Consider the following 25,001-nt stretch of genomic DNA (forward strand, 5'->3'; position numbering starts at 1 on the left):
AAACTAGCCGGCATCATCTGAGGCACATCAGTGCAAGCCCAAAAATCACGCTAGCCCCAAAACGCTATCGGTACCGTTAAATATTGTAGGAGAGAAAAAAGGAAGAGGATGATGAAATTAACCGAATGAAAAAAAGATTGTGCGTTCGTATCATTGGTGTTTGATCGAATCGATTTTGCTGATCAGATGCGCAGCTTCCGACTCGGTTGCTCTGCTGCCGTCCACCGACGAACCAGAGCAGGGATCTGTCGGTCACCAAAGATCGCTGGCTGTTTTCTGGGAAGATTCTTGTACAGTTCAAAATTTCATTGCAAATGAGTTGCAGTTGATCGACCGAATCAGAATTCTGAAACAGCTTGCTTCCGAGCTCCTATGAGTTTTACAGATTTCTCGCCGCTGCAAATTTGCAACCACTAACGACCTAGTAAAAGAAAAACAGAAAAGAAGAAAGAATTTGTGTGTTGTTTTTCGTTCTCATTGGGGTTTGGTCGAGTCGAGGTGCTGATCCTGATCATCAGGCGCGCAGCTTCCGACTCTGTTGCTCTGCTGCCGGCCGCCGACGACCCAGAGCAGGGTGCGCCGCGCGAACGACGGCCGCTCCTCGGCGAGCGACGACACGACGCTGTTGCCGCCGCAGCTCCCGGCCTCCACGTCGTCGGCCCAGTCCGCCTCGCTCCCGCTCTTCCGCTCAACTCCTCCTTCGTCCTCCTTGCTGCTCCTCACCGGCCACCGGAACGACACCGTGCGCCGCTCGGACGATGCCGAAGCGTTGGCGTCGCTTTTCTTGGAGGACGGCGGCACCATCCAGGTCTTGGACACGGAGAAGCTGTCCTTGGCGAGCTTCGCCGCGGCCATTCCGTCCGGAGGACGCTGCTGCTGCTGCTTCTGCGCCGGCGTCGTGGCGAATGATGGTAACCGGAGCGAGCCCTCCCCGAGGCGCTTGGAGGCGCCGAACCCGCACTCTGACATGGCGCCGCCACCGCGCCGCGCCCTAGAGAACGCGGGTGGCTTCTTCTTGGGCGGCGGCTTGATGGCCACGCGGAGCGCGGCCTGCTCCTCCACGACGTACTCGTAGGACCCCATGGAATGGCACCTCCTCTGCCCGAGCTCCGCATTGGCATCGCTGCTGGTGCCTGCTCCGTCAGCGGCAACCGCGGCGGCGGCGTTCGCGTTGCCTTCCACGCACATGAACTTGCCCAGCTTCACCTCCACCACCTCCTCTGCTCCCGGGACGCGAACGGCCATGCCGCTCGGCTCGGCATCGGCCGTGGCGTGCGTCGCCGACTCACCCATGTCGCGGGAGCTCTCGGACTCGAGCACCATGACGACGGGGCTGCACGTGGGCGAGAGCTCGCCGGGGGCGAGGAGGCTCCTGCGGCAGAGCGGGCAGGTGGAGTGCGACAGCAGCCACGTGTCGATGCACTCGAGGTGGAACGCGTGGCTGCACTTGGGCAGAAGCCGGAGCTGGTCGTCGGCCTCGAACTCGCACAGGCACACGGCGCAGTCGAACGGGTCCTTGCCGCCGCCCAGGACGCTGTGGTAGAGGAACACCGGGAGCGCGTCGATGAAGGCCTGGTCGACGCCGGCGTCGTGCAGGTGGAAGAGCTGCTGCAGCTGGCCCTGGAACGCCGTCACGCTCTCCGCGTCCTCCCGCGCCGCGAGCCGGCGCCGCCGCAGCCGCAGCAGGTGCCGCGCCAGCAGGTGCAGCAGCCCGCACACGAAGAAGACGATCGCCAGCACCGCCACGATGAACAGGATGCTCGGGCTTATCTTGTTCTGCAGCACCGATCCCGGCGACGCCTCCGCCGACGACGAGCTGCTCATCCTCCTCACACCGCCGCCACCGCCCCAACTCTAGTAGGAGTAGTACGGATCGAAGTCCAGGCTTGGCTATACGAACCAGAAGAAAAAGATGGAATCTTGCTGGCTACGAGTAGGTGAAGGATCTTGGCATGGCGATTCTGGATTATTGGGCTTTCGCTGGTGATGGTGATGCAGCAAGAAAGGGAGGGGGTACTTGCCGTTGCAGGTCTAGGGGGGAGGGAAGCTTTGTGTGAGAAGTCACAGGGAGAATAAATTGCAGAGATCGACCGGGATTAGGCTATCCCTATGTAATTAATCAATGAATTAAAGCTGCATTAGGTGAGGGTTAGGACACACAATTAAGCACGCAGGTGTGGGTCACTGTTGTGTAGTGAGGTCATCGGCAGGACGGCATAAACAATTGGTGACATCGCTGTTGCAAAGGAGTTGCTGATCCGTTGCCCTTTTCTGCTGGTTTTGTTGGCGTCTCATGTCTTCCTTTTTTCCATTTCTTGATCGAGTCGTTACTATGTCACTTCAGTATAGAGTTACTTCTAATTGGATGGAGTATTTGACTATTGCGGTATTGGCTACAAAATGATGTGTGTGATGCGTCCTCTGCCTCTACTCCTGCTCAATCCTCGTGTACCTTTTTATGCAGTATACGCCATTAGTTGCCTTGTCTAGGCAGAGGCCGCTGACCTGGTTTAGGGTACTTCTGTTTGCACTTTTGTTGCATTGACTTGCAACGAATGCCTCTTTTCCTTCTACTATGGCCACCTGTAATTCCACTTTTTGTGTACCGAAAGTGAGAAGCCTTTGCTGATTCCACCTGTAATTTCCTTTTTGTGTACGGTTTTGTTGATTACAACATTTGTTCTTTCTTTTTGCGAATTGATTGCAACATTTGTTATTCACAAGATTAAATTTACTGCAAAACTACAATGCTCTAGGCAGGAAATACAAGTCTATAATCAAACTAACGGGTTTCTATAGAGGCCCTAAAATCAACGAGAACATCCCAATTCATTTTTTATTTCACATATTTCTTCAGCTTTTCCAACTCCAATCCTCAGTCCTTACAATAAAGTCAAAATCAAGGATTGTAGCGTTTTCTCTGCGAAAAAAAACAATATTTGGTTCCTTGACTTTCCTGAAAGGGTCCTTTAGGCTAGCTATAGTATCAAATAGCAGTTTAATACATATAATACTTACTAATTGGCTAAAAGAAAAGATGTCTACATCTTAGATTAAAATTATGCTCCATATTACTCTACATTTTAGCTTTACAATAAACAATAACAGACAAAAATAAAGCAACCCTCTCTATTGGATATCATTAATTTTAATGTACCTTGGATTGGTTGTTGATATGTCAAAGTACTAGTATATACAAGGCCACTAACACTAATCGATAAAAATAGATTGGCTTTCTACCTCCTAGGATGGTACTTATTAATTGTGAATGTTGCATGCACCCATAGAAAATCAGACACCACATGCAACACATTTAGTTAACCCGCAAGACTAGAGCATTTTTATATAATTAATTGTGCTATTTATTAGTACACTTTATTTTCTTGGTATATAAAATTTGATTTTGAGGTCTTGTATACGAGGACAGAGGAAGTGACTTGCTGATTGGTCTTAATTTTTTTAGAATGTAGATAGAGGATTGTGCATTATACTATCTATATAAGTTATAGGGAGGAGGCGTTTTAGCTCATAGGAGCAATTACACCCATTATGCAAAATAATTAAAACCCAATTTTAAAAATATTAAAATTCTAATATAAAATTTATGGTGTATATCGTGACATTCTATGTTTGTACACAAGTTTTCGTGAAAAAACAACATTTTATGTGGCATGTAAGAAAAATACAAAAAAATGTTATGTACGTAGTCGTGTTGTAGCATCAAAATTTATCTTTTTTAGGGAGACGTAGAAAAAACAAAAAAATTCTGAAAACTTGTGTACGAACATAAAATGTCTAGATGTATTTTATTTCGGAATTTTTTGACACTTCAAAATGTATTTTCATACAACAGGTTCATATACTCCTATGAGCCAAAGTGGATTACCCATGATATAGTATGATGTATTACTATCATATTCTTATTATATTTGTTGATTTGTAGAATTTTAATGCAAAATTATGTATAAGATTTATTTAACATTATTTTTTCTCCGTTCACAATTACTTCGTGTTCTAGGTTTAGTCAAAGTCAAATTTTAAAAAGTTTGACCAAATATTTACACAAAAGTATTAAAATCTTCAATACAAAATTTATTGCATTCAAAACACCATATATAAAATATATTTTCAAATATATATATTTGGTATTATAATATTTATATTTTTATCAAACTTTGTACAGTTTAGCTTTGATAAAATCCAGAACGCAAACTAAACAAAAACAGAGGGAGTAGCTAGTTACCACAAGCAAATTGAGGCATGCACTCTAGTGGTAGATTAGAACTGACTGTGGCTTGTGATGGTATTTTCTTTGTCACGATGAAGGCATTTGTCCAATGAAAGCACACAAATAAATAGTATGAGGACGTCTTGACCAGTTGGATGGCTAGTACGGGAGTAGCACCTCTAGCCACCTCGAGTTTAAATGTTAGGTTTAACACTTTGTTATGTCTCATAAAAAGTGAAATATATTTCAAGTGGGAGCCGACGTTCCTGTCGATAGCGAGCGTACGTAGTAATTTTATTAATTTCAAGACACGCCAAATCAGTTTCTTTTACTTAGTTTGTGGGGTTGCTTATAGAAGTAGAATGTGCATGTGTAAGTTTATAGAGGTAAGTCTACATACGTATTTGTGACCGCCTGCGCTTGGTTCTAATAGAAGAAAAAAAACACCCAAACCAGGCCCAAACAAATAGGCTTCGTGCATCACTCAATAATTGTCGTCGTCTCCCGTAGACCACAACCACGCAGGAAGGATGCAACTTGCTCATCATTGGTCTTGTTGAGGACGTGGAATGGAACAAGCTTGGTGCCTTGCGTATCAATGGCAGACGACGCAACCCACCTGCCGGATCAGGTTCAGACAAGCACGCACCCATGGCCGGTACTGCGTCGGTGCAAGCAGCAATGGCGTGTACTGCGGTGACGGGTACAGGCTTGTGATCAGCGGTGGTGCCTTCTTCGTCACGAGGATGGCACCGGCCATGGCGACATGGCGTGGTGTGCGGCGAAGAACCATATTTGAACAAAAAAGTGGTAAACGGCAGAAACAAATGAGAGCACGCGAATCCCGAGAAAGATTTTCCAAATGCAAGATGCCGCTGTCTTGTGACACGATGGCCGTAGATGGCGATGGCGATGGTGATGGGTTGGGGGTTGACTTTGGCAGCTTCCAGAAGAAGGCTCTTTTATGGTACGGAATGGAGAGTCCCTGTAGCTAGTTAGCGCCATTGAACTCCCCTGCTCTGCTCGTAGATGCACCGACGGCCGACGGGGTGTGCCAGCTGCACGTACCTCGTGGCGATCTGCCGCGCGCGTGGTATTGCTGCTCTATCTCCTGATACCCTGCCTAGCTTGCTACTCGCGAGTCAAAAGGCACGGTCAGCTCTAGATGGTGGAGGATTTGCGGCGAGTCAAACGGAAGGAGTGAACAGAAGCAGACTGTCACATCAGTTTCTTGCGCGACTTCTCGCTACTTTGGTCCTTTGTGGTGTAGTACTGAAAAAGTTAGGAGCGTAAGTTAGGCCTCCGGTTGTGATCCAATGGGATCGGATATTGTTTTAACATACTCCAATGGGAGTATTTTTTTTTTTATGAATTTAGATCTGAGCGGGTAATTGTTAATACGGGTTCGAATGTAAATTGTATTGGATTACGGATATGGAGTGAATTTGGTGCAGACTTGGATCGAAACCACGTAGGAAAGCACCCGCGGGGCCCTTCTACTGGGCAGACGCGCCGGTTTCCCCTCCTTCCACCCATCGCCGCCATCGGCGTCGCGTCTCCCATGCTTTCCTTCCACCCCGCCTTTCCAGAAACCGCCGGCCATCGACACTGTTGCCACTCCCTCGATCGGCCACCGCTCTTTTGGCCGGAATAGAGGTCCCCGCCACCACCGCCCAAACGCCGAACCGCCTTGCCCACAAGGTGTTCATCGGATTGACACGATGGACAATGACGACGAGATATTGGTGCAACTGTTCATGGAGGAGGAGAGCACTACCGCTGTCCGGCGGCAGAAGCAGTAGATTCTGACGAGCCTCCTCCGCGTTCACGAGCCCTTATTGGTCGTGCCTCGACGCGGCGGTTCAAGGCTAGGCAAGAGGGAGAACGTCAACCGGCATCATCAAGACGGTGCCATGCTGCTTGAGTGTGACTACTTCGCCGACGATGCTACTCATACGCCGAAGGAATTTCGGCACCGGTCTAGGATGAACAAGGATCTGTTCATGAAGATTGTCTTCGGCGTCAGGGAGTACGATAACTACTTCATGAGCAAGAAAGAATGCACAGGTTTGTGGGGCTTCTCCTCAGTCTAGAAATGCACTACTCACTCCTAGGAAATCCCTTTTCTGTGGCGCACCATTTTGGACTTCTGTGGCACATATCCCTTGCGCCACAGTTGTCACGCGACAGATATTTGAATTCTGTGGCGCATATCTACATGCGCCACAGAAATTTCAAAACTTCGGTGGCGCACCAGGTCGTCATGCGCCACAGAAATCTTCTGTGGCCCACCCAGCAGTGGTACGCCATAGATTTTTTTTAATTTTTTAAGAAATGGCGGCTAGATTTAGATCTAGATCTGGGGCCGCCGGAATTTCGCTGATTTTTTTAAATTTTTCGGGGGTCGCCGGAGGTGGGTGGTTGGGGTTGGGTTGGGTGGGTTGATGGGTGGGTGGGGTGGGTGGGTGGAGGAGGTGGAGGCCGATGAGGCCGGCAGGAGGTGGTGGTGGAGGAGGAGGTGGAGGTGGTGGTGGTGGTGGTGGTGGTGGTGGTGGTGGTGGAGGTGGTGGTGGTGGAGGAGGAGGTGGTGGTGGTGGCGGTGGTGGTGGAGGAGGTGGTGGTGGTCGCCAGAGGAGGAGGAGAAGAAGGTGGTGGTGGGTGGGTGGGTGGAGGAGAAGGTGGAGGTGGTGGTGGTGGTGGTCGCCGAAGGAAGAGGAGGAGGTCGCTGGAGGAGAAGGTGGTTGACAAGGGATTAACTTGTCAATGCCTACGGGTTGTAAACTAGGGTTTTAGCTAGAAGTGGAGGGCAAGTAGATCTCGAAGGTTTCAGCCGAAAAGTACTCGACGATATGAAAACTAGGGTTTGTGAGACAATGAATCGATGCTTTCTTTGTCCCTCGGCTCCCCCTTATATAGGAGGTGGAGCCGAGGGATTCGTGATACATAAGTTACAGAGTCCGGGAGGGTTTCCAACTCATCCCGCAATATTACAAGTGTTCTCTCCTAATACAACTCTAGCTTTCCTTAACTAGCAACTTGGGCTTCCGATTCTTCTTATCCTTCGGCTCGTGGGCTTTCAGTAAACCCCGGGTACCATCTTCGGCAGGCCCATTGGGGATGCCTATGTCAGTAGCCCCCGAGATTTTGCTTGAATCGCAGAGTCAGGGAAAATCTCCACCTTAATATTTATTCGATAACTCTGAACTTTACCACATATCTTTGCATACGAATTTATATATTGTACAGGGATAATGGTAGTTGGGGCTAGTTCATCTGACGGATCGGGTACTAGTTAACTGCTCTAGTGGCAATCCGCAAAAATCTACTTCAAGATCACGTCCCTGGACATGATCTCGGGATACTCGGTGTAAACTTCGACAGAGTGCCGCTTAAGGTCTTACCATTCTGTCGAGTCCCGATCATATTTATCGGGTACCTAACGCGTCCGTTAGGATTTTTCTTCGTATCCGTTGATACGGAAAAAAGTAGCAAACCGACGTCGAGACAGCGCCACACCACACGTAACGGATCCGGGGTCTTACCTTCGCAAAGTTTTGCGGCATTCAGAAATTGTTCGCAACTTTGGCGTTCTGAGAATATATTGTCGAGTGCTTATTCGGCTGTTGGAATAGCACATTTTATCGAGTCAACGGATGACTTATATTGCTCTCCCGATGGGAGTATATGTAGAGTTATTTATATAACTCGAAATATACTCACTTTTTCTTCTTTTTTCTTTCTCTCTCTTTTTTTATAATTTCATCGGGCACGCGAACAGCCTTTCCGATGGGAGTAGCCCCCGAGGCTACAGCCAAGGACTTATGCTTGGATATAGGCTCCACGCCTTATGTTGCTATATTTTTCCTCTCTCTCTAAGTTTTCAAATCTCTCGGGTACGCGAACAGGAGGAGGAGGAGGTCGTCGGGTATGGGTGGAGGAGGAGGAGGGAGAAGGGAGAAAGGGAGAAGCAGGAGAAGTGGAGGAGTAGGAGGAGGGAAAGGGAGAAGAATGGTGCCTCCGAAATTTAAAAATCGGGCTCAGAATTCTGTGGCGCATGTTCATATGGTGCGCCACAGAATTTTTTTCCAATTTTTTTATTTTTGCAGGAAAATATCTTGAATTTTCCGTATCTTTTTACGCTTTTCAAATTTGGCGATTCTAAAGAATGGCTAATCGGGTAAATCCAGGTGAATTCGGATGTAGAATTTTCTCCGGTCATTTAGATATATTGTGCGTTTTTTTCGAGTTCGTATGCAACCGCAAATCCAGTTTGATGATTTTGCAACGCAATTTTGCAAAAAAAAGTTGAAATTCATGTTTGTTAATTCTGAGTGGTACTAGATGACATAATACATGGGCACCTCCAAGGATTTTATTTTTGAATTTTGTACCTATTTCTTTTGTATTTTATAGAGCTAAAAAGGGCGATCCGGGGGTGAGTTGCATGGAGAGCAAAAAAAAGAACCCTACACTTTTTGTGGCGCATATGCCTACATGCGCCACAGAAAGAATAACTTTTGCGGCGCATATGCCCATATGCGGCACAGAATTTTGACTTTCTGTGGGCGCATGTGGGAAGATGCGCCACAGAATTTTGACTTTCTATGGCGCATGTGGGCAGATGCGTGATGACCCACAAGTATAGGGATCACAACAGTCTTCGCGGGAAGTAAAACCCAATTTATTGATTCGACACAAGGGGAGCCAAAGAATATTTGTAAGCCTTAACAGCGGAGTTGTCAATTCAGCTGCACCTGAAAACAGACTTGCTCGCAAGAGTTTATCAGTAGCAACAGTTTTATAGTAGTAGCAGTAGTGAAATATCAGTAGCAGTGTAACAAAGACAACAGTAGTGATTATAGTAAACAACAAGATTAAAGTACTGTAGGCACAGGGATGGATGAACGGGCGCTGCATGGATGAGAGAAATCATGTAACAATCAAGGTATGGTATTTGCAGATAGTAATAAAACAGTATCCAAGTACTAAACAACCATAGGCATGTGTTCCATATTTAGTCGTACGTGCTCGCAATGAGAAACTTGCACAACATCTTTTGTCCTACCAGCTGGTGCCAGCCGGGCCTCTAGGGAATCTACTGGAAATTAAGGTACTCCTTTTAATAGAGCACCGGAGCAAAGCATTAACACTCCGTTAACACATGTGATCCTCACATCACCGCCTTCCCCTCCGGTTGTCCCAATTTCTGTCGCATTGGGGCCTCGGGTTCCGGACAGCAATATGTGTATACAACTTGCAAGTAAGATCATAAAGCAATGAATATCATCATGAATTGATAGCATGTTCAGATCTGAGATCATGGCACTCGGGCCCTAGTGACAAGCATTAAGCATAACAAGTTGCAACAATATCATAAAAGTACCATCTACGGATACTAGGCACTATGCCCTAACAATCTTATGCTATTACATGACCAATCTCATACAATCCCTACCATCCCCTTCAGCCTACAGTGGGGGAATTACTCACACATGGATGGGGGAAACATGGCTGGTCGATGGAGAGGCGTCGGTGGTGATGATGGCGATGATCTCCTCCAATTCCCCGTCCCGACGGAGTGCCAGAACGGAGTTTATGGTCCCGAGACGGAGTTTCGCGATGGCGGCGGTGTTCTGGATGGCTTCTGGTGATTTCGTCTAACCCCCGTGCATTTTTAGGTCGAAGCCCTTAAGTAGTCCAGAGGGGGGCACCTGGGGCTACCCGAGGCGCCGCCACCATAAGGCGGCGCGGCCCAGGGGCCCACCGCGCCGCCTTGTGGGGTGGCCGCCTCGTGGCCTCCCCCCCTTCTGGTCTTCTGGATCCGTTATTCTTCTGTGAAAATAGGCCCATTGGAATTAATCCCGGGGATTTTCCTGAAAGTTGAGTTTCTGCACAAAAACGAGACACCAGGGCAATTCTGCTGAAAACAGCGTTAGTCTTTGTTAGTTGTATCCAAATTACACAAATTAGAGGCAAAACAATAGCAAAAGTGTTCAGGAAAGTAGATACGTTTTGGACGTATCAACTCCCCCCAAGCTTAGCTTATTGCTTGTCCTCAAGCAATTCAGTTAACAACCGAGTGATATAAAAGAACTTTCTCGAACACATTTGTTCATATGATGTAAATATTCTCATGATATGGACAAGTACTTAGGCAATTCATAATAAGATACATGCAAATAAAGTCATCTAATAGCTATGTCAATCATGGAAAAGGTACCAACAAATTAATAATAAGCATCATGAATCATGTCTATCAGCAAGATTGCAATGTTCATAAAAGGATATGATAAAGTGGTATCTCGCTTGCCCGTATTTGTACAACAAAACATAAATGCCCGGGCACCTTTGAGTTTCATGGAAAGACTAGAAGTAGAGATTATCAAAGATAAAAGCATCAAAGTTATACCACAGTTAATCACATTTTGGGATAAGCATATTATACTAAGAATGACAGTTGTGCTCTCAAGAAGGTGCTTAAAGAAAGGATGGTGACTCAACATAAAAGTAAAAGATTGACCCTTCGCAGAGGGAAGCAGGGATTAACATGCGCAAGAGCTTTTCATTTTTTAAACAGGAGTAAAATTATTTTGAGAGGTGTTTGTTGTTGTCAACGAATCGTAGTGGGCACTCTAACTACCTCGTCAACTAGACTTTCAAGAGCGGCTTCCATGAAGGACGTTATCTCTACCATCAAGGTAAATCATCCCTCTTCTCTTTTGTTTACACACGTACTTTAGTTTTATTATGGATGACACTCCCCCAACCTTTGCTTACACAAGCCATGGCTAACCAAATCCTCGGGTGCCTTCCAACATTCACATACCATGGAGGAGTGTCTATTTGCAAATTAAGTTGCTTACTGATAAATCATGGCAAAATATGTAAAGAGAATTATTGATGAAAGTTAATTAATTGGGGCTGGGAACCCCGTTGCCAGCTCTTTTTGCAAAATTATTGGATAAGCGGATGTGCCACTAGTCCATTGATGAAAGTCTATCAGAAGTAAATGACAAGGTTGAAAGATAAACACCACATACTTCCTCATGAGCTATAAAACATCGACACAAATTAAGAAGTATTTTGAAGGTTTAAAGGTAGCACATGAGAATTTACTTGGAATGGTTTGAAATGCCATGCATAGGTATTTATGGTGGACACGTTGGAATAACTTGGTTTTCAGGGGTTTGGAAGCACGAGCAGCGTTCCCGCTCAGTACAAGTGAAGGCTAGCAATAGACTGGGAAGCGACAATCAAGAGAGCAGTAACCGCCATAATCATGCTTGCGACAAAATAATTTAACGGAGGCATAAAATTGATACAAGAACTCTGAGGCAAAGTAAATCATCGAGGTTTAATTGACTTTGGTTCAGTCATATGCATGCGTGAGCATGTGCCAAGTCGATTCAAGAGAATTATTCAGAGGAGGATACCACAATATCATACCTATTTATGAATAAAACAATGCAAGCAAATATTTATGACATGCTACTCATATTAATAAACTGGAGCTAAACATGAGAGATCATGAACTACTAGACTTTCTTAAATGACATATACCTCACATGAACCAACTAAGCATGCTCACATGGATGAGTATATGTACAAAAATGAAAACAAATAGAGTTCATACCATCCTCTCACCACAGTCGAATTGTCGTAGATTGTCATTATTGCCTTTCACTTGTGTAGCTTGAATAATATGGAATGAAAACCAAGCTCCAGCCACCGAAGACCGCTGAACTCCATAATGAACTTTACAAAATCAAAGAAGAACAACAAATATTTTTGGTATTTTTGAATTGGAAACAAGAACAAAAGGAAACAAGCAAACAAAGCAAAATCTTTTTGGATTTTCTTATAGCAAACCAACGATAGCAAATAAAGCAAAATAAGAGCAAGAAACCAAAATAAACAAATGGTAAAGAGAAACAACAGAAATATTTTTGGTCTTTTTGTGTTTTAGGAAAGAAACAAAGCAAAAACAAGAAAATGAAAACTAAAAGAGTCACATAAACACAAAGCAAGCAGAAATTCGTCAATCTTGACAACGAAGACGAATAATCGATTTTTAAGAAAATCTTCCGCTGCTCAGCTCGAAAAGTGCTCAACTAATGAAAGTTAGATAATAACCTGGGGAACATGCAAAAAAATTGGCTTCGCAAAATAACGTTCTGGCTGTTTTTGAGAATTTTTTTGGTATCAGTCCAGAATCTGTTTTCAAACAGCACTTCCCCAAATATCATCTCCCTCTTATTAGAAACCACCTTAAGAAGCTAAACAAGTATGTACAAGTATCCAGCAACTATAATATGCAATGAATGAGTGATGCCGGCATACCTCCCCCCAAGCTTAGCCTTTTGGCCTAAGTGGAGATCAATCCCAGCGAGGGTCAGGGTTCCACGAGCGGTGGATCATACATGGCGTGGTCATAATAAGGTCCTTTTTGCAGAAGAAAAGGGTGAAGGCTCCACATGCCCAAAATGTTGATGTGAGGAACTCGCTGCATCGGATGACAAGTCGAGGGGTTCCTCGGCCTCCTCCGTGTCGTCCCCTGCATGATGGCCATCTCCCTTTGTGTATGCATCTAGTTCATCTTCTGTGACCGACCAATTTCTACTGGAATCAAGGTTAAACAAAACAGGTGCAGGAAATTCTACTAGCCTTTCAGTTTTCTTAGTTGTTCTCCAATTTTTCTTGTAAAAGGTTATCTTATAAGACAGGTTACACAAATTAGACCACTCAGAAACAAAGTCATGTTTTATCATGGAAACAATATCAAGTCTCTCTACGGAGAGCTGAACATCAAGAGGATGAGGTTCTACACCATGCATAGCTAGCAAACGAGAGGCGATGAGACCTCCACAAATTCCTCCCTTTTCAGGGTTAGTAGCAAGTCTAAAGGCTATCAAAGCACCCAAATTATAAGTCCTATCACATTGCAATGCAGCGGCTAGGAAAGCCAAATCCTGGATAGATAACTTATTTGCATTCTTTCTAGCAAGAACGCACTTGGTGATGAAGTAAGCAAAGTAGCGAATAGTTGGGAGTTGAATACTACGAATTTTACCACTCTCATCTGAGAAGCTTCTCCCTTGACAGATCGTCTTGTATAGACTCAAGAGCTCCTGCGGCAGTCCCCTAACCTTCTCACGTGATCCCCATTGTGGCACTCTAATTGCTGCACAAAAATCATCAAAAGGCAGGTTGACAGTTTTATTATAAATTTTGTATCGAACCATGGGGTTAGGTTGGGACCAATTGAATTCAAAATCTTGCACCACTGACATGGTCAGTTTTGCATATTGGTAAGGTTCACTGATACGTCTCCAACGTATCCATAATTTTTGTTGTTCCATGCTTGTTTTATGACAATACTTACATGTTTTGCTTGCACTTTATAATATTTTTATGCGTTTTCCGGAACTAACCTATTAACAAGATGCCACGAGTGCCGTTCCTGTTTTCTCGCCGTTTTTGGTTCCGGAAAGGCTGTTCGGGCAATATTCTCGGAATTGGACGAAATCAACGCCAAACCTCCTATTTTTCCCGAAGGCTCCGAACACCGAAGAAGAGTCGGAGAGGGGCCAGAGGGCCACCACACCATAAGGCGGCGCGGCCTGGCCTGGGCCCGCGCCAGCCTATGGTGAGGAGCCCCCAGGCACCCTCCTGCGCCGCCTCTTCGCCTATTTAACCCCTTTCGACCTAAAAACGCAGTACCAAGTGACGAAACTCCAAAAAGACTCCAGGGGCACCGCCGCCATCGCGAAACTCCAATTCGGGGGACAGAAGTCTCTGTTCCGGCACCCTGCCGGGACGGGGAAGTGCCCCGAAGCCATCTCCATCAACGCCACCGCCTCCATCATGCTCCGTGAGTAGTTCCCCCATGGACTACGGGTTCTAGCAGTAGCTAGTCGGTATTCTCTCCTCCATGTACTTCAATACAATGATCTCATGAGCTGCCTTACATGATTGAGATCCATCTGATGTAATCGGTGTTGTGTTTGTTGGGATCCGATAGATGATACATTATGATTAGTCTATCTATAAAGTTTGTGAAGTTATTGTTGCTGCAATCTTGTTATGCTTAATGCTTGTCACTAGGGCCCGAGTGGCATGATCTTAGATTTGAGCTTTATAATTATTGCTTAGATTGTATCTACAAGTTGTATGCACATGTCGCTGTCCGGAACCAAAGGCCCCGAAGTGACAAGAATCGGGACAACCGGAGGGGATGGCGGTGATGTGAGGGACACATGTTTTCACGGAGTGTTAATGCTTTGCTCCGGTGCTCTATTAAAAGGAGTACCTTAATATCCAGTAGATTCCCTTGAGGCCCGGCTACCACCGGCTGGTAGGACAAAAGATGTTGTGCAAGTTTCTCATTGCGAGCACGTACGACTATATATGGAAAACATGCCTACATAATTAATAATCTAGATGTTCTGTCTTAATGCTTTATCAATCCTATCAATTGCCCAACTGTAATTTGTTCACCCAACACTTGTTACTTGTTATTGGAGAGTTACCACTAGTGTAGATCGCTGGGAACCCCAGTCCATCTCTCATCATCATATACTTGTTCTATATGTCATTGGAAGTAGTATCAACTATTTTCTGGTGCCATTGCTCCTGTGTTACTGTTACTATTGCTCTCATATTACTGCTACTTTCACATTACCCCTGTTACTAGTGCTTTTCCAGGTGCAGCTGAATTGACAACTCAGTTGTTAAGGCTTATAAGTATTCTTTACCTCCCCTTGTGTTGAATCAATAAATTTGGTTTTTACTTCCCTCGAAGACTGCCGCGATCCCCTATACTTGTGGGTTATCAAGACTGTTTTCTGGCGCCGTCGCCGGGGAGGCATAGCTCTACTCATAAGTTCACCTGGGGAGTACACTCTACCTCTCTCTCAGTTTTTATTTTGTTTTATTTTGTTTCGCTTAGTTTACTTTTATCTAGTTTATTTGTGCTTAGTTTATTTCTGTCTAGTTTTATTTTGCTTAGTTTACTTTTGCTTAGTTTATTTTTGTCTTGTTTTACTTTCCTCATATACCTGAAAATCCATAAAAATTTGAAAAATCTAAAAATTAAAAACTGCTATTATGGGAGAACCTACAACCTACTTGGAGCTCATAGAATGTTATAATAATTATAGAGAATCAAGAACTGGTAAAATAATGAGTGCTATGATGGAAAAATTGAATACAATGGCTAGAATCTTGCTTAGACGCTATGATATAAACTGTTGCTCTCAACAGGATACTAAACATCTTAAATTTCAATGTGGCTTTAGTGAGGAATTTTTAATTAAAAACTATAATCGGAATTGCTATATTCATTATGGGTTCGAAGAGGTAGAACAATTTGTCTTATTTATGGGAGCCTCCGAGATAGAACCCTTCATGGTTGAGAATTATGAAACTTGTGTTGTTTGTAAGGACCTTAAAGATTATGTCTCTTCTATCCTTAATTGTTGCATAGAATGCTTCAGTGATAATCCTTATATCATTGACTATAAAGAGAGACTCATTAATGCACAAAAATGCACTCACAATTTGCAGGAACCCGTGGAAGAAGAAACCGATGAACCCGAAAGCTCATTGGATAAAAAGAGGAGGAAATTGATGAACCTCGAAAGCTCATTGGATGAAAAAGAAGAGGAGAGTGATGAACAAAAGGAGGAAGAATGGATTAGCTACCCATGCCAACCTTCTAATGAGAGTAACTCTTTATCTCTTACACTATTTGATTGTCCTCCATGCTTACCGGAAGAGGTTGAATGTTATGTTCCTGTGGATTCTCTTGAAATAGTACCTATGAGTAATACTTGTGAGAATAATTATGCTACTGTTATCTATGATAATCCATGCTATTTTGATAAATCTTATGATAATGCTTTGTTTGTGCCTGATGTCGAAATGCATGGTACTAAAGAATTTTGCTTAGCAAATGTTTATGATAAAGCTCTAGATGATGGTCCTATGTTACTTGATAATATTAATTGTACTACTAATGAAAATGGGATTGGAGAGTTCTTGACTTATTCTATGAGTCCCATATCTCTTGAGATTGATCAACTACCTTGTTATATTATTAATAAAAGAAAGTTTGAAAGTTTTAATTCCACTATTCTTGAACTTGATAAAAATTATATGTTTGAGGATCATGAAAAGTATGCTGCATGTGATAGTTATATTGTTGAGTTTGTTCATGAAGCTACTGAAAACTATTATGAGAGAGAGAAATATGGTTGTAGAAATTTGCATGGTACTAATACACCTCTCTATATGCTGAAATTGTTGAAGTTACACTTGTTCTATCTTCCTATGCTTGTTACTTTGCTTTTCATGAACTTGTTTATTTACAAGATTCCCTTGCATAGGAAGCATGTTAGACTTAAATGTGTTTTGAATTTGCTTCTCGATGCTCTCTTTTGCTTCAAATACTATTTCTTGCGAGTGCATCATCGAAACTGATGAGCCCATCTTAATGGCTGTAAAGAAAGAACTTCTTGGGAGATAACCCATGTGTTATTTTGCTACAGTATTTTGTTTTATATTTGTGTCTTGGAAGTTGTTTACTACTGTAGCAACCTCTCCTTATCTTAGTTTTGTGTTTTTTTGTGCCAAGTGAAGCCTCTAATCGAAGGTTGATACTAGATTTGGATTTTTGCGCAGAAACAGATTTCTATCTGTCACGAATCTGGGCTGTTTTCTCTGTAGGTAACTCAGAAAAATATTCCAATTTACGTGCGTGTTCCTCAGATATGTACGCAACTTTCATTAGTTTTGAGTTTTGTGATTTGAGCAACGGAAGTATTTCTTTTAAATTCGTCTTTACTGGCTGTTCTGTTTTGGCAGATTCTGTCTCTATTTTTTGCATTGTCTCTTGTGGACTTTAAGCAAGGCTTTCTAGACGTGGAGAGCTGTAGCTAATGTTTTATTGAGTTCTTGCAATGTGTCACTACAGGACCAAGGTGGATTCAAATTTTTTGAGTACTAACCCCTCTAATGAAGTTTATGAGAAGTTTGGTGTGAAGGAAGTTTTCAAGGGTCAAGAGAGGAGGATGATATATGATCAAGAAGAGTGAAAAGTCTAAGCTTGGGGATGCCCCCGTGGTTCATCCCTGCATATTTCAAGAAGACTCAAGCGTCTAAGCTTGGGGATGCCCAAGGCATCCCCTTCTTCATCAACTTATCAGGTTTCTTCTATTAAAACTATATTTTTATTCGGTCACATCATATGTGCTTTACTTGGAGCGTCTGTGTGTTTTTATTTTTGTTTTTGTTTGAATAAGATCGGATCCTAGCAATCCTTGTTTGGGAGAGAGACACGCTCCACTTTTTCATATGAACACTTGTTCTTCGTTTTACCTTTAATGTTCAATGATAAAAGTTGGAAGCTACAACACTTATTATTATTTGGTTGGAAACAGAAAATGCCTCATAATGTCTTGGATAATTTGACACTTGGCAATTGTTTTGAGCTCTCAAGTAGATCATGATTAAGTTTTTTCATGTAGTTTAAACCTATTAGTGGAGAACTACCGTAGAGCTTGTTAAAATTGGTTTGCATGATTGGTCTCTCTTAAGGTCTAGATATTTTCTGGTAAAAGTGTTTGAGCAACAAGGAAGACAGTGTAGAGTATTATGATGCTTGCAATATGTTCTTATGTAAGTTTTGCTGTACTGGTTCATACTTGTGTTTGCTTCAAATAGCCTTGCTAGCCTAAGCCTTGTATCGAGAGGGAATACTTCTCATGCATCCAAAATCCTTGAGCCAACCACTATGCCATTTGTGTCCACCATACCTACCTACTACATGGTATTTCTTCGCCATTCCAAAGTAAATTGCTTGAGTGCTACCTTTAAACAATTCAAAATTTATTACCTCTGATTTGTGTCAATGTTTTATAGCTCATGAGGAAGTATGTGGTGTTTATCTTTCAATCTTGTTGGGCAACTTTCACCAATGGACTAGTGGCTTCATCCGCTTATCCAATAATTTTGCAAAAAGAGCTGGCAATGGGATTCCCAGTCCCAAATTAATTAACCTAAATAGACACTCCTCCATGGTATGTGATTGTTGGACGGCACCCGAAGGATTCGGTTAGCCATGGCTTGAGAAAGCAAAGGTGGGGAGGAGTGTCATCATAATAAAACTAAAATAAAAGGGCACTCCTTCATGGTATGAGATTGTTGGCGGGCACCCGAGGATTCGGTTAGCCATGGTTTGTGAAAGAAAGGTTGGAAGGAGTGCCACCCAAAAATAAAATAAAATGGGAGCCGCTCTTTGAAGGTTTGTCTGGCAAGGGGGTTAGAGTGCCCACTACCATTCGTTGACAACAACAAACACCTCTCAAAACTTTACTTTTATGCTCTCTTTATGTTTTCAAAACCAAAGCTCTAGCACAAATATAGCAATCAATGCTTCCCTCTGCGAAGGGCCATTCTTTTACTTTATGTTGAGTCAGTTTACCTACTTCCTTCCACCTTAGAAGCAAACACTTGTGTTAACTGTGCATTGATTCTTACATACTTGCATATTTGCATTCATCATATTACTTTGTGTTGACAATTATCCATGAGATATGCATGTTGAAAGTTGAAAGCAACCGCTGAAACTTATATCTTCCTTTGTGTTGCTTAGATGCCTTTACTTTGAATTTATTGCTTTATGAGTTAACTCTTGTGCAAGACTTTTGATACTTGTCTTGAAAGTACTCTTCATGAAAAGTTTTGCTATATGTTATCTATTTGTTAGCAACTATAGATTATTGCCTTGAGTCACTTCATTCATTTCATATGCTTTGTAATAGTATGATCAAGGTTATGTAAGTAGCATGTCACTACAGAAATTATTCTTTTTATCGTTTACTCGCTCGGGACGAGCGAGAACTAAGCTTGGGGATGCTGATACGTCTCCAACGTATCCATAATTTCTGTTGTTCCATGCTTGTTTTATGACAATACTTACATGTTTTGCTTGCACTTCATAATGTTTTTATGCGTTTTCCGGAACTAACCTATTAACAAGATGCCACGGTGCCGGTTCTCGTTTTCTGCTGTTTTTGGTTCCGGAAAGGCTGTTCGGGCAATATTCTCGGAATTGGACGAAATCAACGCCAAACCTCCTATTTTTCCCGGGAGGCTCCAGAACACCGAAGAAGAGTCGGAGAGGGGCCAGAGGGCCACCACACCATAAGGCGGCGCGGCCTGGCCTGGGCCCGCGCCAGCCTATGGTGAGGAGCCCCCAGGCACCCTCCAGCGCCGCCTCTTCGCCTATTTAACCCCTTTCGACCTAAAAACGCAGTACCAATTGACGAAACTCCAAAAAGACTCTAGGGGCACCGCCGCCATCGCGAAACTCCAATTCGGGGGACAGAAGTCTCTGTTCCGGCACCCTGCCGGGACGGGGAAGTGCCCCCGGAAGCCATCTCCATCAACGCCACCGCCTCCATCATGCTCCGTGAGTAGTTCCCCCATGGACTACGGGTTCTAGCAGTAGCTAGTCGGTATTCTCTCCTCCATGTACTTCAATACAATGATCTCATGAGCTGCCTTACATGATTGAGATCCATCTGATGTAATCGGTGTTGTGTTTGTTGGGATCCGATAGATGATACATTATGATTAGTCTATCTATAAAGTTTGTGAAGTTATTGTTGCTGGCAATCTTGTTATGCTTAATGCTTGTCACTAGGGCCCGAGTGGCATGATCTTAGATTTGAGCTTTATAATTATTGCTTAGATTGTATCTACAAGTTGTATGCACATGTCTCTGTCCGGAACCAAAGGCCCCGAAGTGACAAGAATCGGGACAACCGGAGGGGATGGCGGTGATGTGAGGGACACATGTTTTCACGGAGTGTTAATGCTTTGCTCCGGTGCTCTATTAAAAGGAGTACCTTAATATCCAGTAGATTCCCTTGAGGCCCGGCTGCCACTGGCTGGTAGGACAAAAGATGTTGTGCAAGTTTCTCATTGCGAGCACGTACGACTATATATGGAAAACATGCCTACATAATTAATAATCTAGATGTTCTGTCTTAATGCTTTATCAATCCTATCAATTGCCCAACTGTAATTTGTTCACCCAACACTTGTTACTTGTTATTGGAGAGTTACCACTAGTGTAGATCGCTGGGAACCCCGGTCCATCTCTCATCATCATATACTTGTTCTATATGTCATTGGAAGTAGTATCAACTATTTTCTGGTGCCATTGCTCTCGTGTTACTTATTCATCGCTGCTGTATTACTCGTTACTATTTCTCTCATATTACTTGCTACTTTCACATTACCCCTGTTACTAGTGCTTTTCCGAGTGCAGCTGAATTGACAACTCAGTTGTTAAGGCTTATAAGTATTCTTTACCTCCCCTTGTGTCGAATCAATAAATTTGGGTTTTACTTCCCTCGAAGACTGCCGCGATCCCCTATACTTGTGGGTTATCATTCACCAACAACAAAACTTTCCAACCCTGCATTGGAAATCAGATTTTGAACATCTTGCAAGATTCCTGCGCTCCTCATAAAATCTGTGCATGGGTAGTAGGAGGGGTATACTCCCTCTTCGCGGTGAACTCTCATAACTTGTTGCACCTCCGATTCTTGTTGGTTGAGTTGGTGCCTATTCCACTCCATTTTCTGAAATTTTCAACAATCATTATAAAAGTTTATTTGGAGACATATAATTGAGGGAAACTACTATAGGAACTTGGTAGAGTACTAAACATGCATCAAAACTAATTTTTACAACTTAGAACAAGCATGCAAGCTCACTTAACATGTTACCTACAACAGCAAAATATTCAAGATATACTCAACCAAACAAAATTCTATTTGGATGATCGGAGGAGTCACATACCGGAGAGCAAATGTGCCAAATTTCAGACAGAAATCTGGGCTGAGCAAAGAGATCAAGAAATCCCGAGCTCTTGAGCAAAAACACGAGTGAGAGAAAGTTGGTACGAGTTTTTTCGGGAGAGAGAGTGGAATGGGAGGAAGAGATGACTTAGTGGGGCAAGGAGGGGCCCACACCACAGGGTGGCGCCCCCCCCCCCCTCCTTGGCCGCGCCGGCACATGGGGGGCAGCCCTGGGTTGCCCCACTGGTCAGCCCCAGGTGCTCCCAGGTAGCTCTTCGAAAAATAAGACCAACGGTATAATCTTTGTGAATTTTTGAAAACTTTGAAAAATGCTCATTTCTAGGTGTTAAAATTATTATTACCGGGCAGAAAAAGATTTTCAAAACTCTAAACAACTAAAGAATCTTGCAAAACAATTAGTGCTACAGCAAGTAAAACAAGTGGAGGAAGAAAGAAATATTGTTTAGTTCCTCTATGCATATAAAATGTACTTGTTAACAAGGTTGATCAAGTCTTGCCACCAAATAAATTTTACATGACATAAGATGAAATAAACCTCAAATCAATCATGTTACCTTGTATTGTATTGATATGGATCCAATCATAATATTTTGATATCCCTCTTTAGGCTCATATATAGGACAATCAATAACTCCCACTTTGATAGTTCTCACATTAGAAATTGTATTAACTCCACATACTTTATCAATCCTCTTGGGAAAATAAACAGTATGCTCCTTGTCATCAACATTGAAAGTAACCTTTCCTTTATTGCAATCAATAACAGCTCCTGCAGTGTTAAGAAAAGGTCTCCCAAGAATAATAGACATATTATCATCTTCAGGCATTTCCAACACAACAAAATCAGTTAATATCAAGCGGTTATTAGTAACTTGAACAGGAACATCCTCACATATACCAACAGGAATAGCAGTAGATTTATCAGCCATTTGCAAAGATATATCAGTCGGTATCAACTTGTCTAAATAAAGTCTCTTGTAAAGAGAAAAAGGCATAACACTAACACCTGCTCCCAAATCACATTAAGCAGTTCTAACATAATTATTCTTGATGGAACAAGGAATAGTCGGTATACCTGGGTTGCTCAGTTTCTTTGGAACTTTGCCATTGAAAGAGTAATTAGCAAGCATAGTGGAAATCTCCTCATTAGGAATTTTCCTTTTGTTAGAGACAATATCTTTCATATACTTTGAATAAGGAGGCAATTTAATAGCATCAGTCAAAGGGATTTGCAGGAATAAAGGTTTCATCCAATCACAAAATTAATTTTAGTGTTCCTCTTCCTTTGATTTTAGTTTCTTAGCAGGAAAAGGCATTTGCTTTTATACCCAAGGTTCTCTTTCATTACCATGTTTCTTAGCAATATAATCTTATTTAGTATACTTTTTATTTTTAGCATGCTTTTCAGGTTCATCTTCAACCTCTTCTTTATCAGAAGCATCATTCTTATCATTATCTTTATCATGTTCATTACCACTTTCAGTTTCAGCATCAGAAATAGAAATACTATTAGGATCATTAACAAGCTCAGAGGATTCTACAACAGTTTTATGTTTCTTCTTCTTTTTCTTAGAAGGAGCACTAGTTTCAATTCGTTGAGAATCTTGTTCAACTCTTTTGGGATGCCCCTCAGGATATAGAGGATCCTAAGTGGAAACACCGCCTCTAGTTGTTACTTCATAAGCATGTTTTTCTTTAGAACTATTTTTTAACAAGTCATTTTGCACTTTAGTGAGTTGATCAATTTGAGTTTGAACCATATGAAAATGTTTAACAAGCATCTTAACATCATTGGAGGTTCTCTCCACAATATCATGCAATTTACTAATAGCTTGAGAATTTTCCATTAAATGATTATCTACTCTCATATTAAAATTATCTTGCTTAACAATATAATTATCAAACTCATCTAAGCATTGAGCAGGAGGTTTTGAATAATGAATATCTTCCCTAGTAAAGCGTTGAAGAGAATGTACCTCAATCATGGATGGAGGGGGAGTTATCTTACATAAATCTTCTATGGGAGGTAAATTCTTCACATCTTCAGATTTAATACCTTTCTCCTTAAGAGATTTCTTGGCTTCCCTCATATCTTCATCATTTAATTTAATCATATCCCTCTTCTTCAATATTGGCGTCGGGGTTGGTTCAGGTGTAGTCCAATCATCATGATTCCGGCCTATTCTAGTCAATAATTCTCCAGCTTCGTCTGGAGTTCTTTTCCTAAAAACATAACCAGCACAACTATCCAGGCATGCCCTAGACTCAATGGTTAGTCCACTATAAAATATATCAAGTAAATCATGCTTTTCCAGATCATGTCCAGGCCGAGCTCTGATAAGAGAGCAAAACCTTGCCCAAGCTTTAGGCAATTTCTCTCCATCTTCCTGGTCAAAACCATAAATTTTCTGTAAAGCAATATGTTGGGCACTAGCAGGAAAGTATTTCCGAAAGAAAACATCAAGCAAACCACTTGGACTATCAATAGAATCAGGAGGCAAACTATTATACCAAGTTTTAGCATCATCCTTTAATGAGAAAGGAAATATTTTAGCAACAAAATAAGTACGCTTCTTGATATCATCAGAAAACAAGCTACTCAAAGTAGAAAGTTCATTCATGTGTTCTACAACACTTTCTTTTTCAGTACCACAAAAAGGTGTTTTCTCAACAATAGATATATGAGATAAATCAAGAGAAAAATCATAATCCTTATCCTTAATGTTTATAGGAGATGTGGCAAGTTTAGGATCAGGAGACAGCTTATATCTAACAGTATGTTGTGCAAGAAACTTTTTAATATTACTTGTACCAGTAGTAGCATTGCATTTATCAATAAAATCATCATCAAGTTCCACATAATCTTCATCAAGATCATCACTAGAGTATTCAACAGACTCAGGTGAATTAACAGGTGTAACAGTATTTTCATTAGGAGTTTCAGTATTTTCAATTTGTCTAGACCTAGCAATTGTAGCATCTAGAAAAGATCCTAACGAACCACTATCATCAAGCACATCAGAAGCATCATCAAAATTATAAGAATTTTCAGATTCAGCAGAAGTACCAGCATGTGAAGCTTGTGGTGGTGAAACAAGTTGACTTATCACAGATGGTGAATCAAGAGCAGCAGAGGTACTCAGAGTTGTACCTTTTCTTGTCGTGGATGGTAATATGGCGACTTTAGTACCGCGAGGTTTACCCATGATGGAAAATTTGCAGCGAACAATATCAATCCAAGTGAACTTGCAAATAAAGCTATGCTCCCCGGCAACGGCGCCAGAAAATAGTCTTGATGACCCACAAGTATAGGGGATCGCAACAGTCTTCGCGGGAAGTAAAACCCAATTTATTGATTCGACACAAGGGGAGCCAAAGAATATTTGTAAGCCTTAACAGCGGAGTTATCAATTCAGCTACACCTGGAAATAGACTTGCTCGCAAGAGTTTATCAGTAGCAACAGTTTTATAGCAGTTGCAGTAGTGAAATATCAGTAGCAGTGTAACAAAGACAGCAGTAGTGATTATAGTAAACAGCATGATTAAAATACTGTAGGCACAGGGATGGATGAACGGGCGCTGCATGGACGAGAGAAATCATGTAACAATCAAGGTAGGGCATTTGCATATAGTAATAAAACAGTATCCAAGTACTAAACAACCATAGGCATGTGTTCCATATTTAGTCGTACGCTCTCGCAATGAGAAACTTGCACAACATCTTTTGTCTTACCAGCCGGTGGCAGCTAGATGATGCACAATCATAACTTATACCAAGTACTACATGATGCACACACTGTCAACATTACATCATGGAGGAGGAATAGACTACTTTAATAACATCACTACAGTAGCACATAGATGATATTCAACTAGATCAC

General features: G+C 42.5%; 1 protein-coding gene across 1 annotated transcript; it reads right to left on the reverse strand.

The window, feature by feature from the left end:
• Positions 1 to 245: 245 nt before the first annotated feature.
• On the reverse strand, positions 246 to 1,824 carry LOC124689063 (RING-H2 finger protein ATL13-like). The gene has a single exon (XM_047222664.1). It carries the CDS (start codon positions 1,822 to 1,824, stop codon positions 475 to 477), a length of 1,350 nt encoding a protein of 449 aa, XP_047078620.1. The 3' UTR covers positions 246 to 474.
• Positions 1,825 to 25,001: the final 23,177 nt, after the last annotated feature.

This window comes from Lolium rigidum, chromosome 2 (assembly GCF_022539505.1).
Source record: "Lolium rigidum isolate FL_2022 chromosome 2, APGP_CSIRO_Lrig_0.1, whole genome shotgun sequence".
In the NCBI taxonomy this organism is placed as follows: domain Eukaryota; kingdom Viridiplantae; phylum Streptophyta; class Magnoliopsida; order Poales; family Poaceae; genus Lolium; species Lolium rigidum.

Coding starts and splice junctions, on each gene's coding strand:
- LOC124689063 (XM_047222664.1), bottom strand. CDS start 1,824: ATGAGCAGCTCGTCGTCGGCGGAGGCGTCGCCGGGATCGGTGCTGCAG.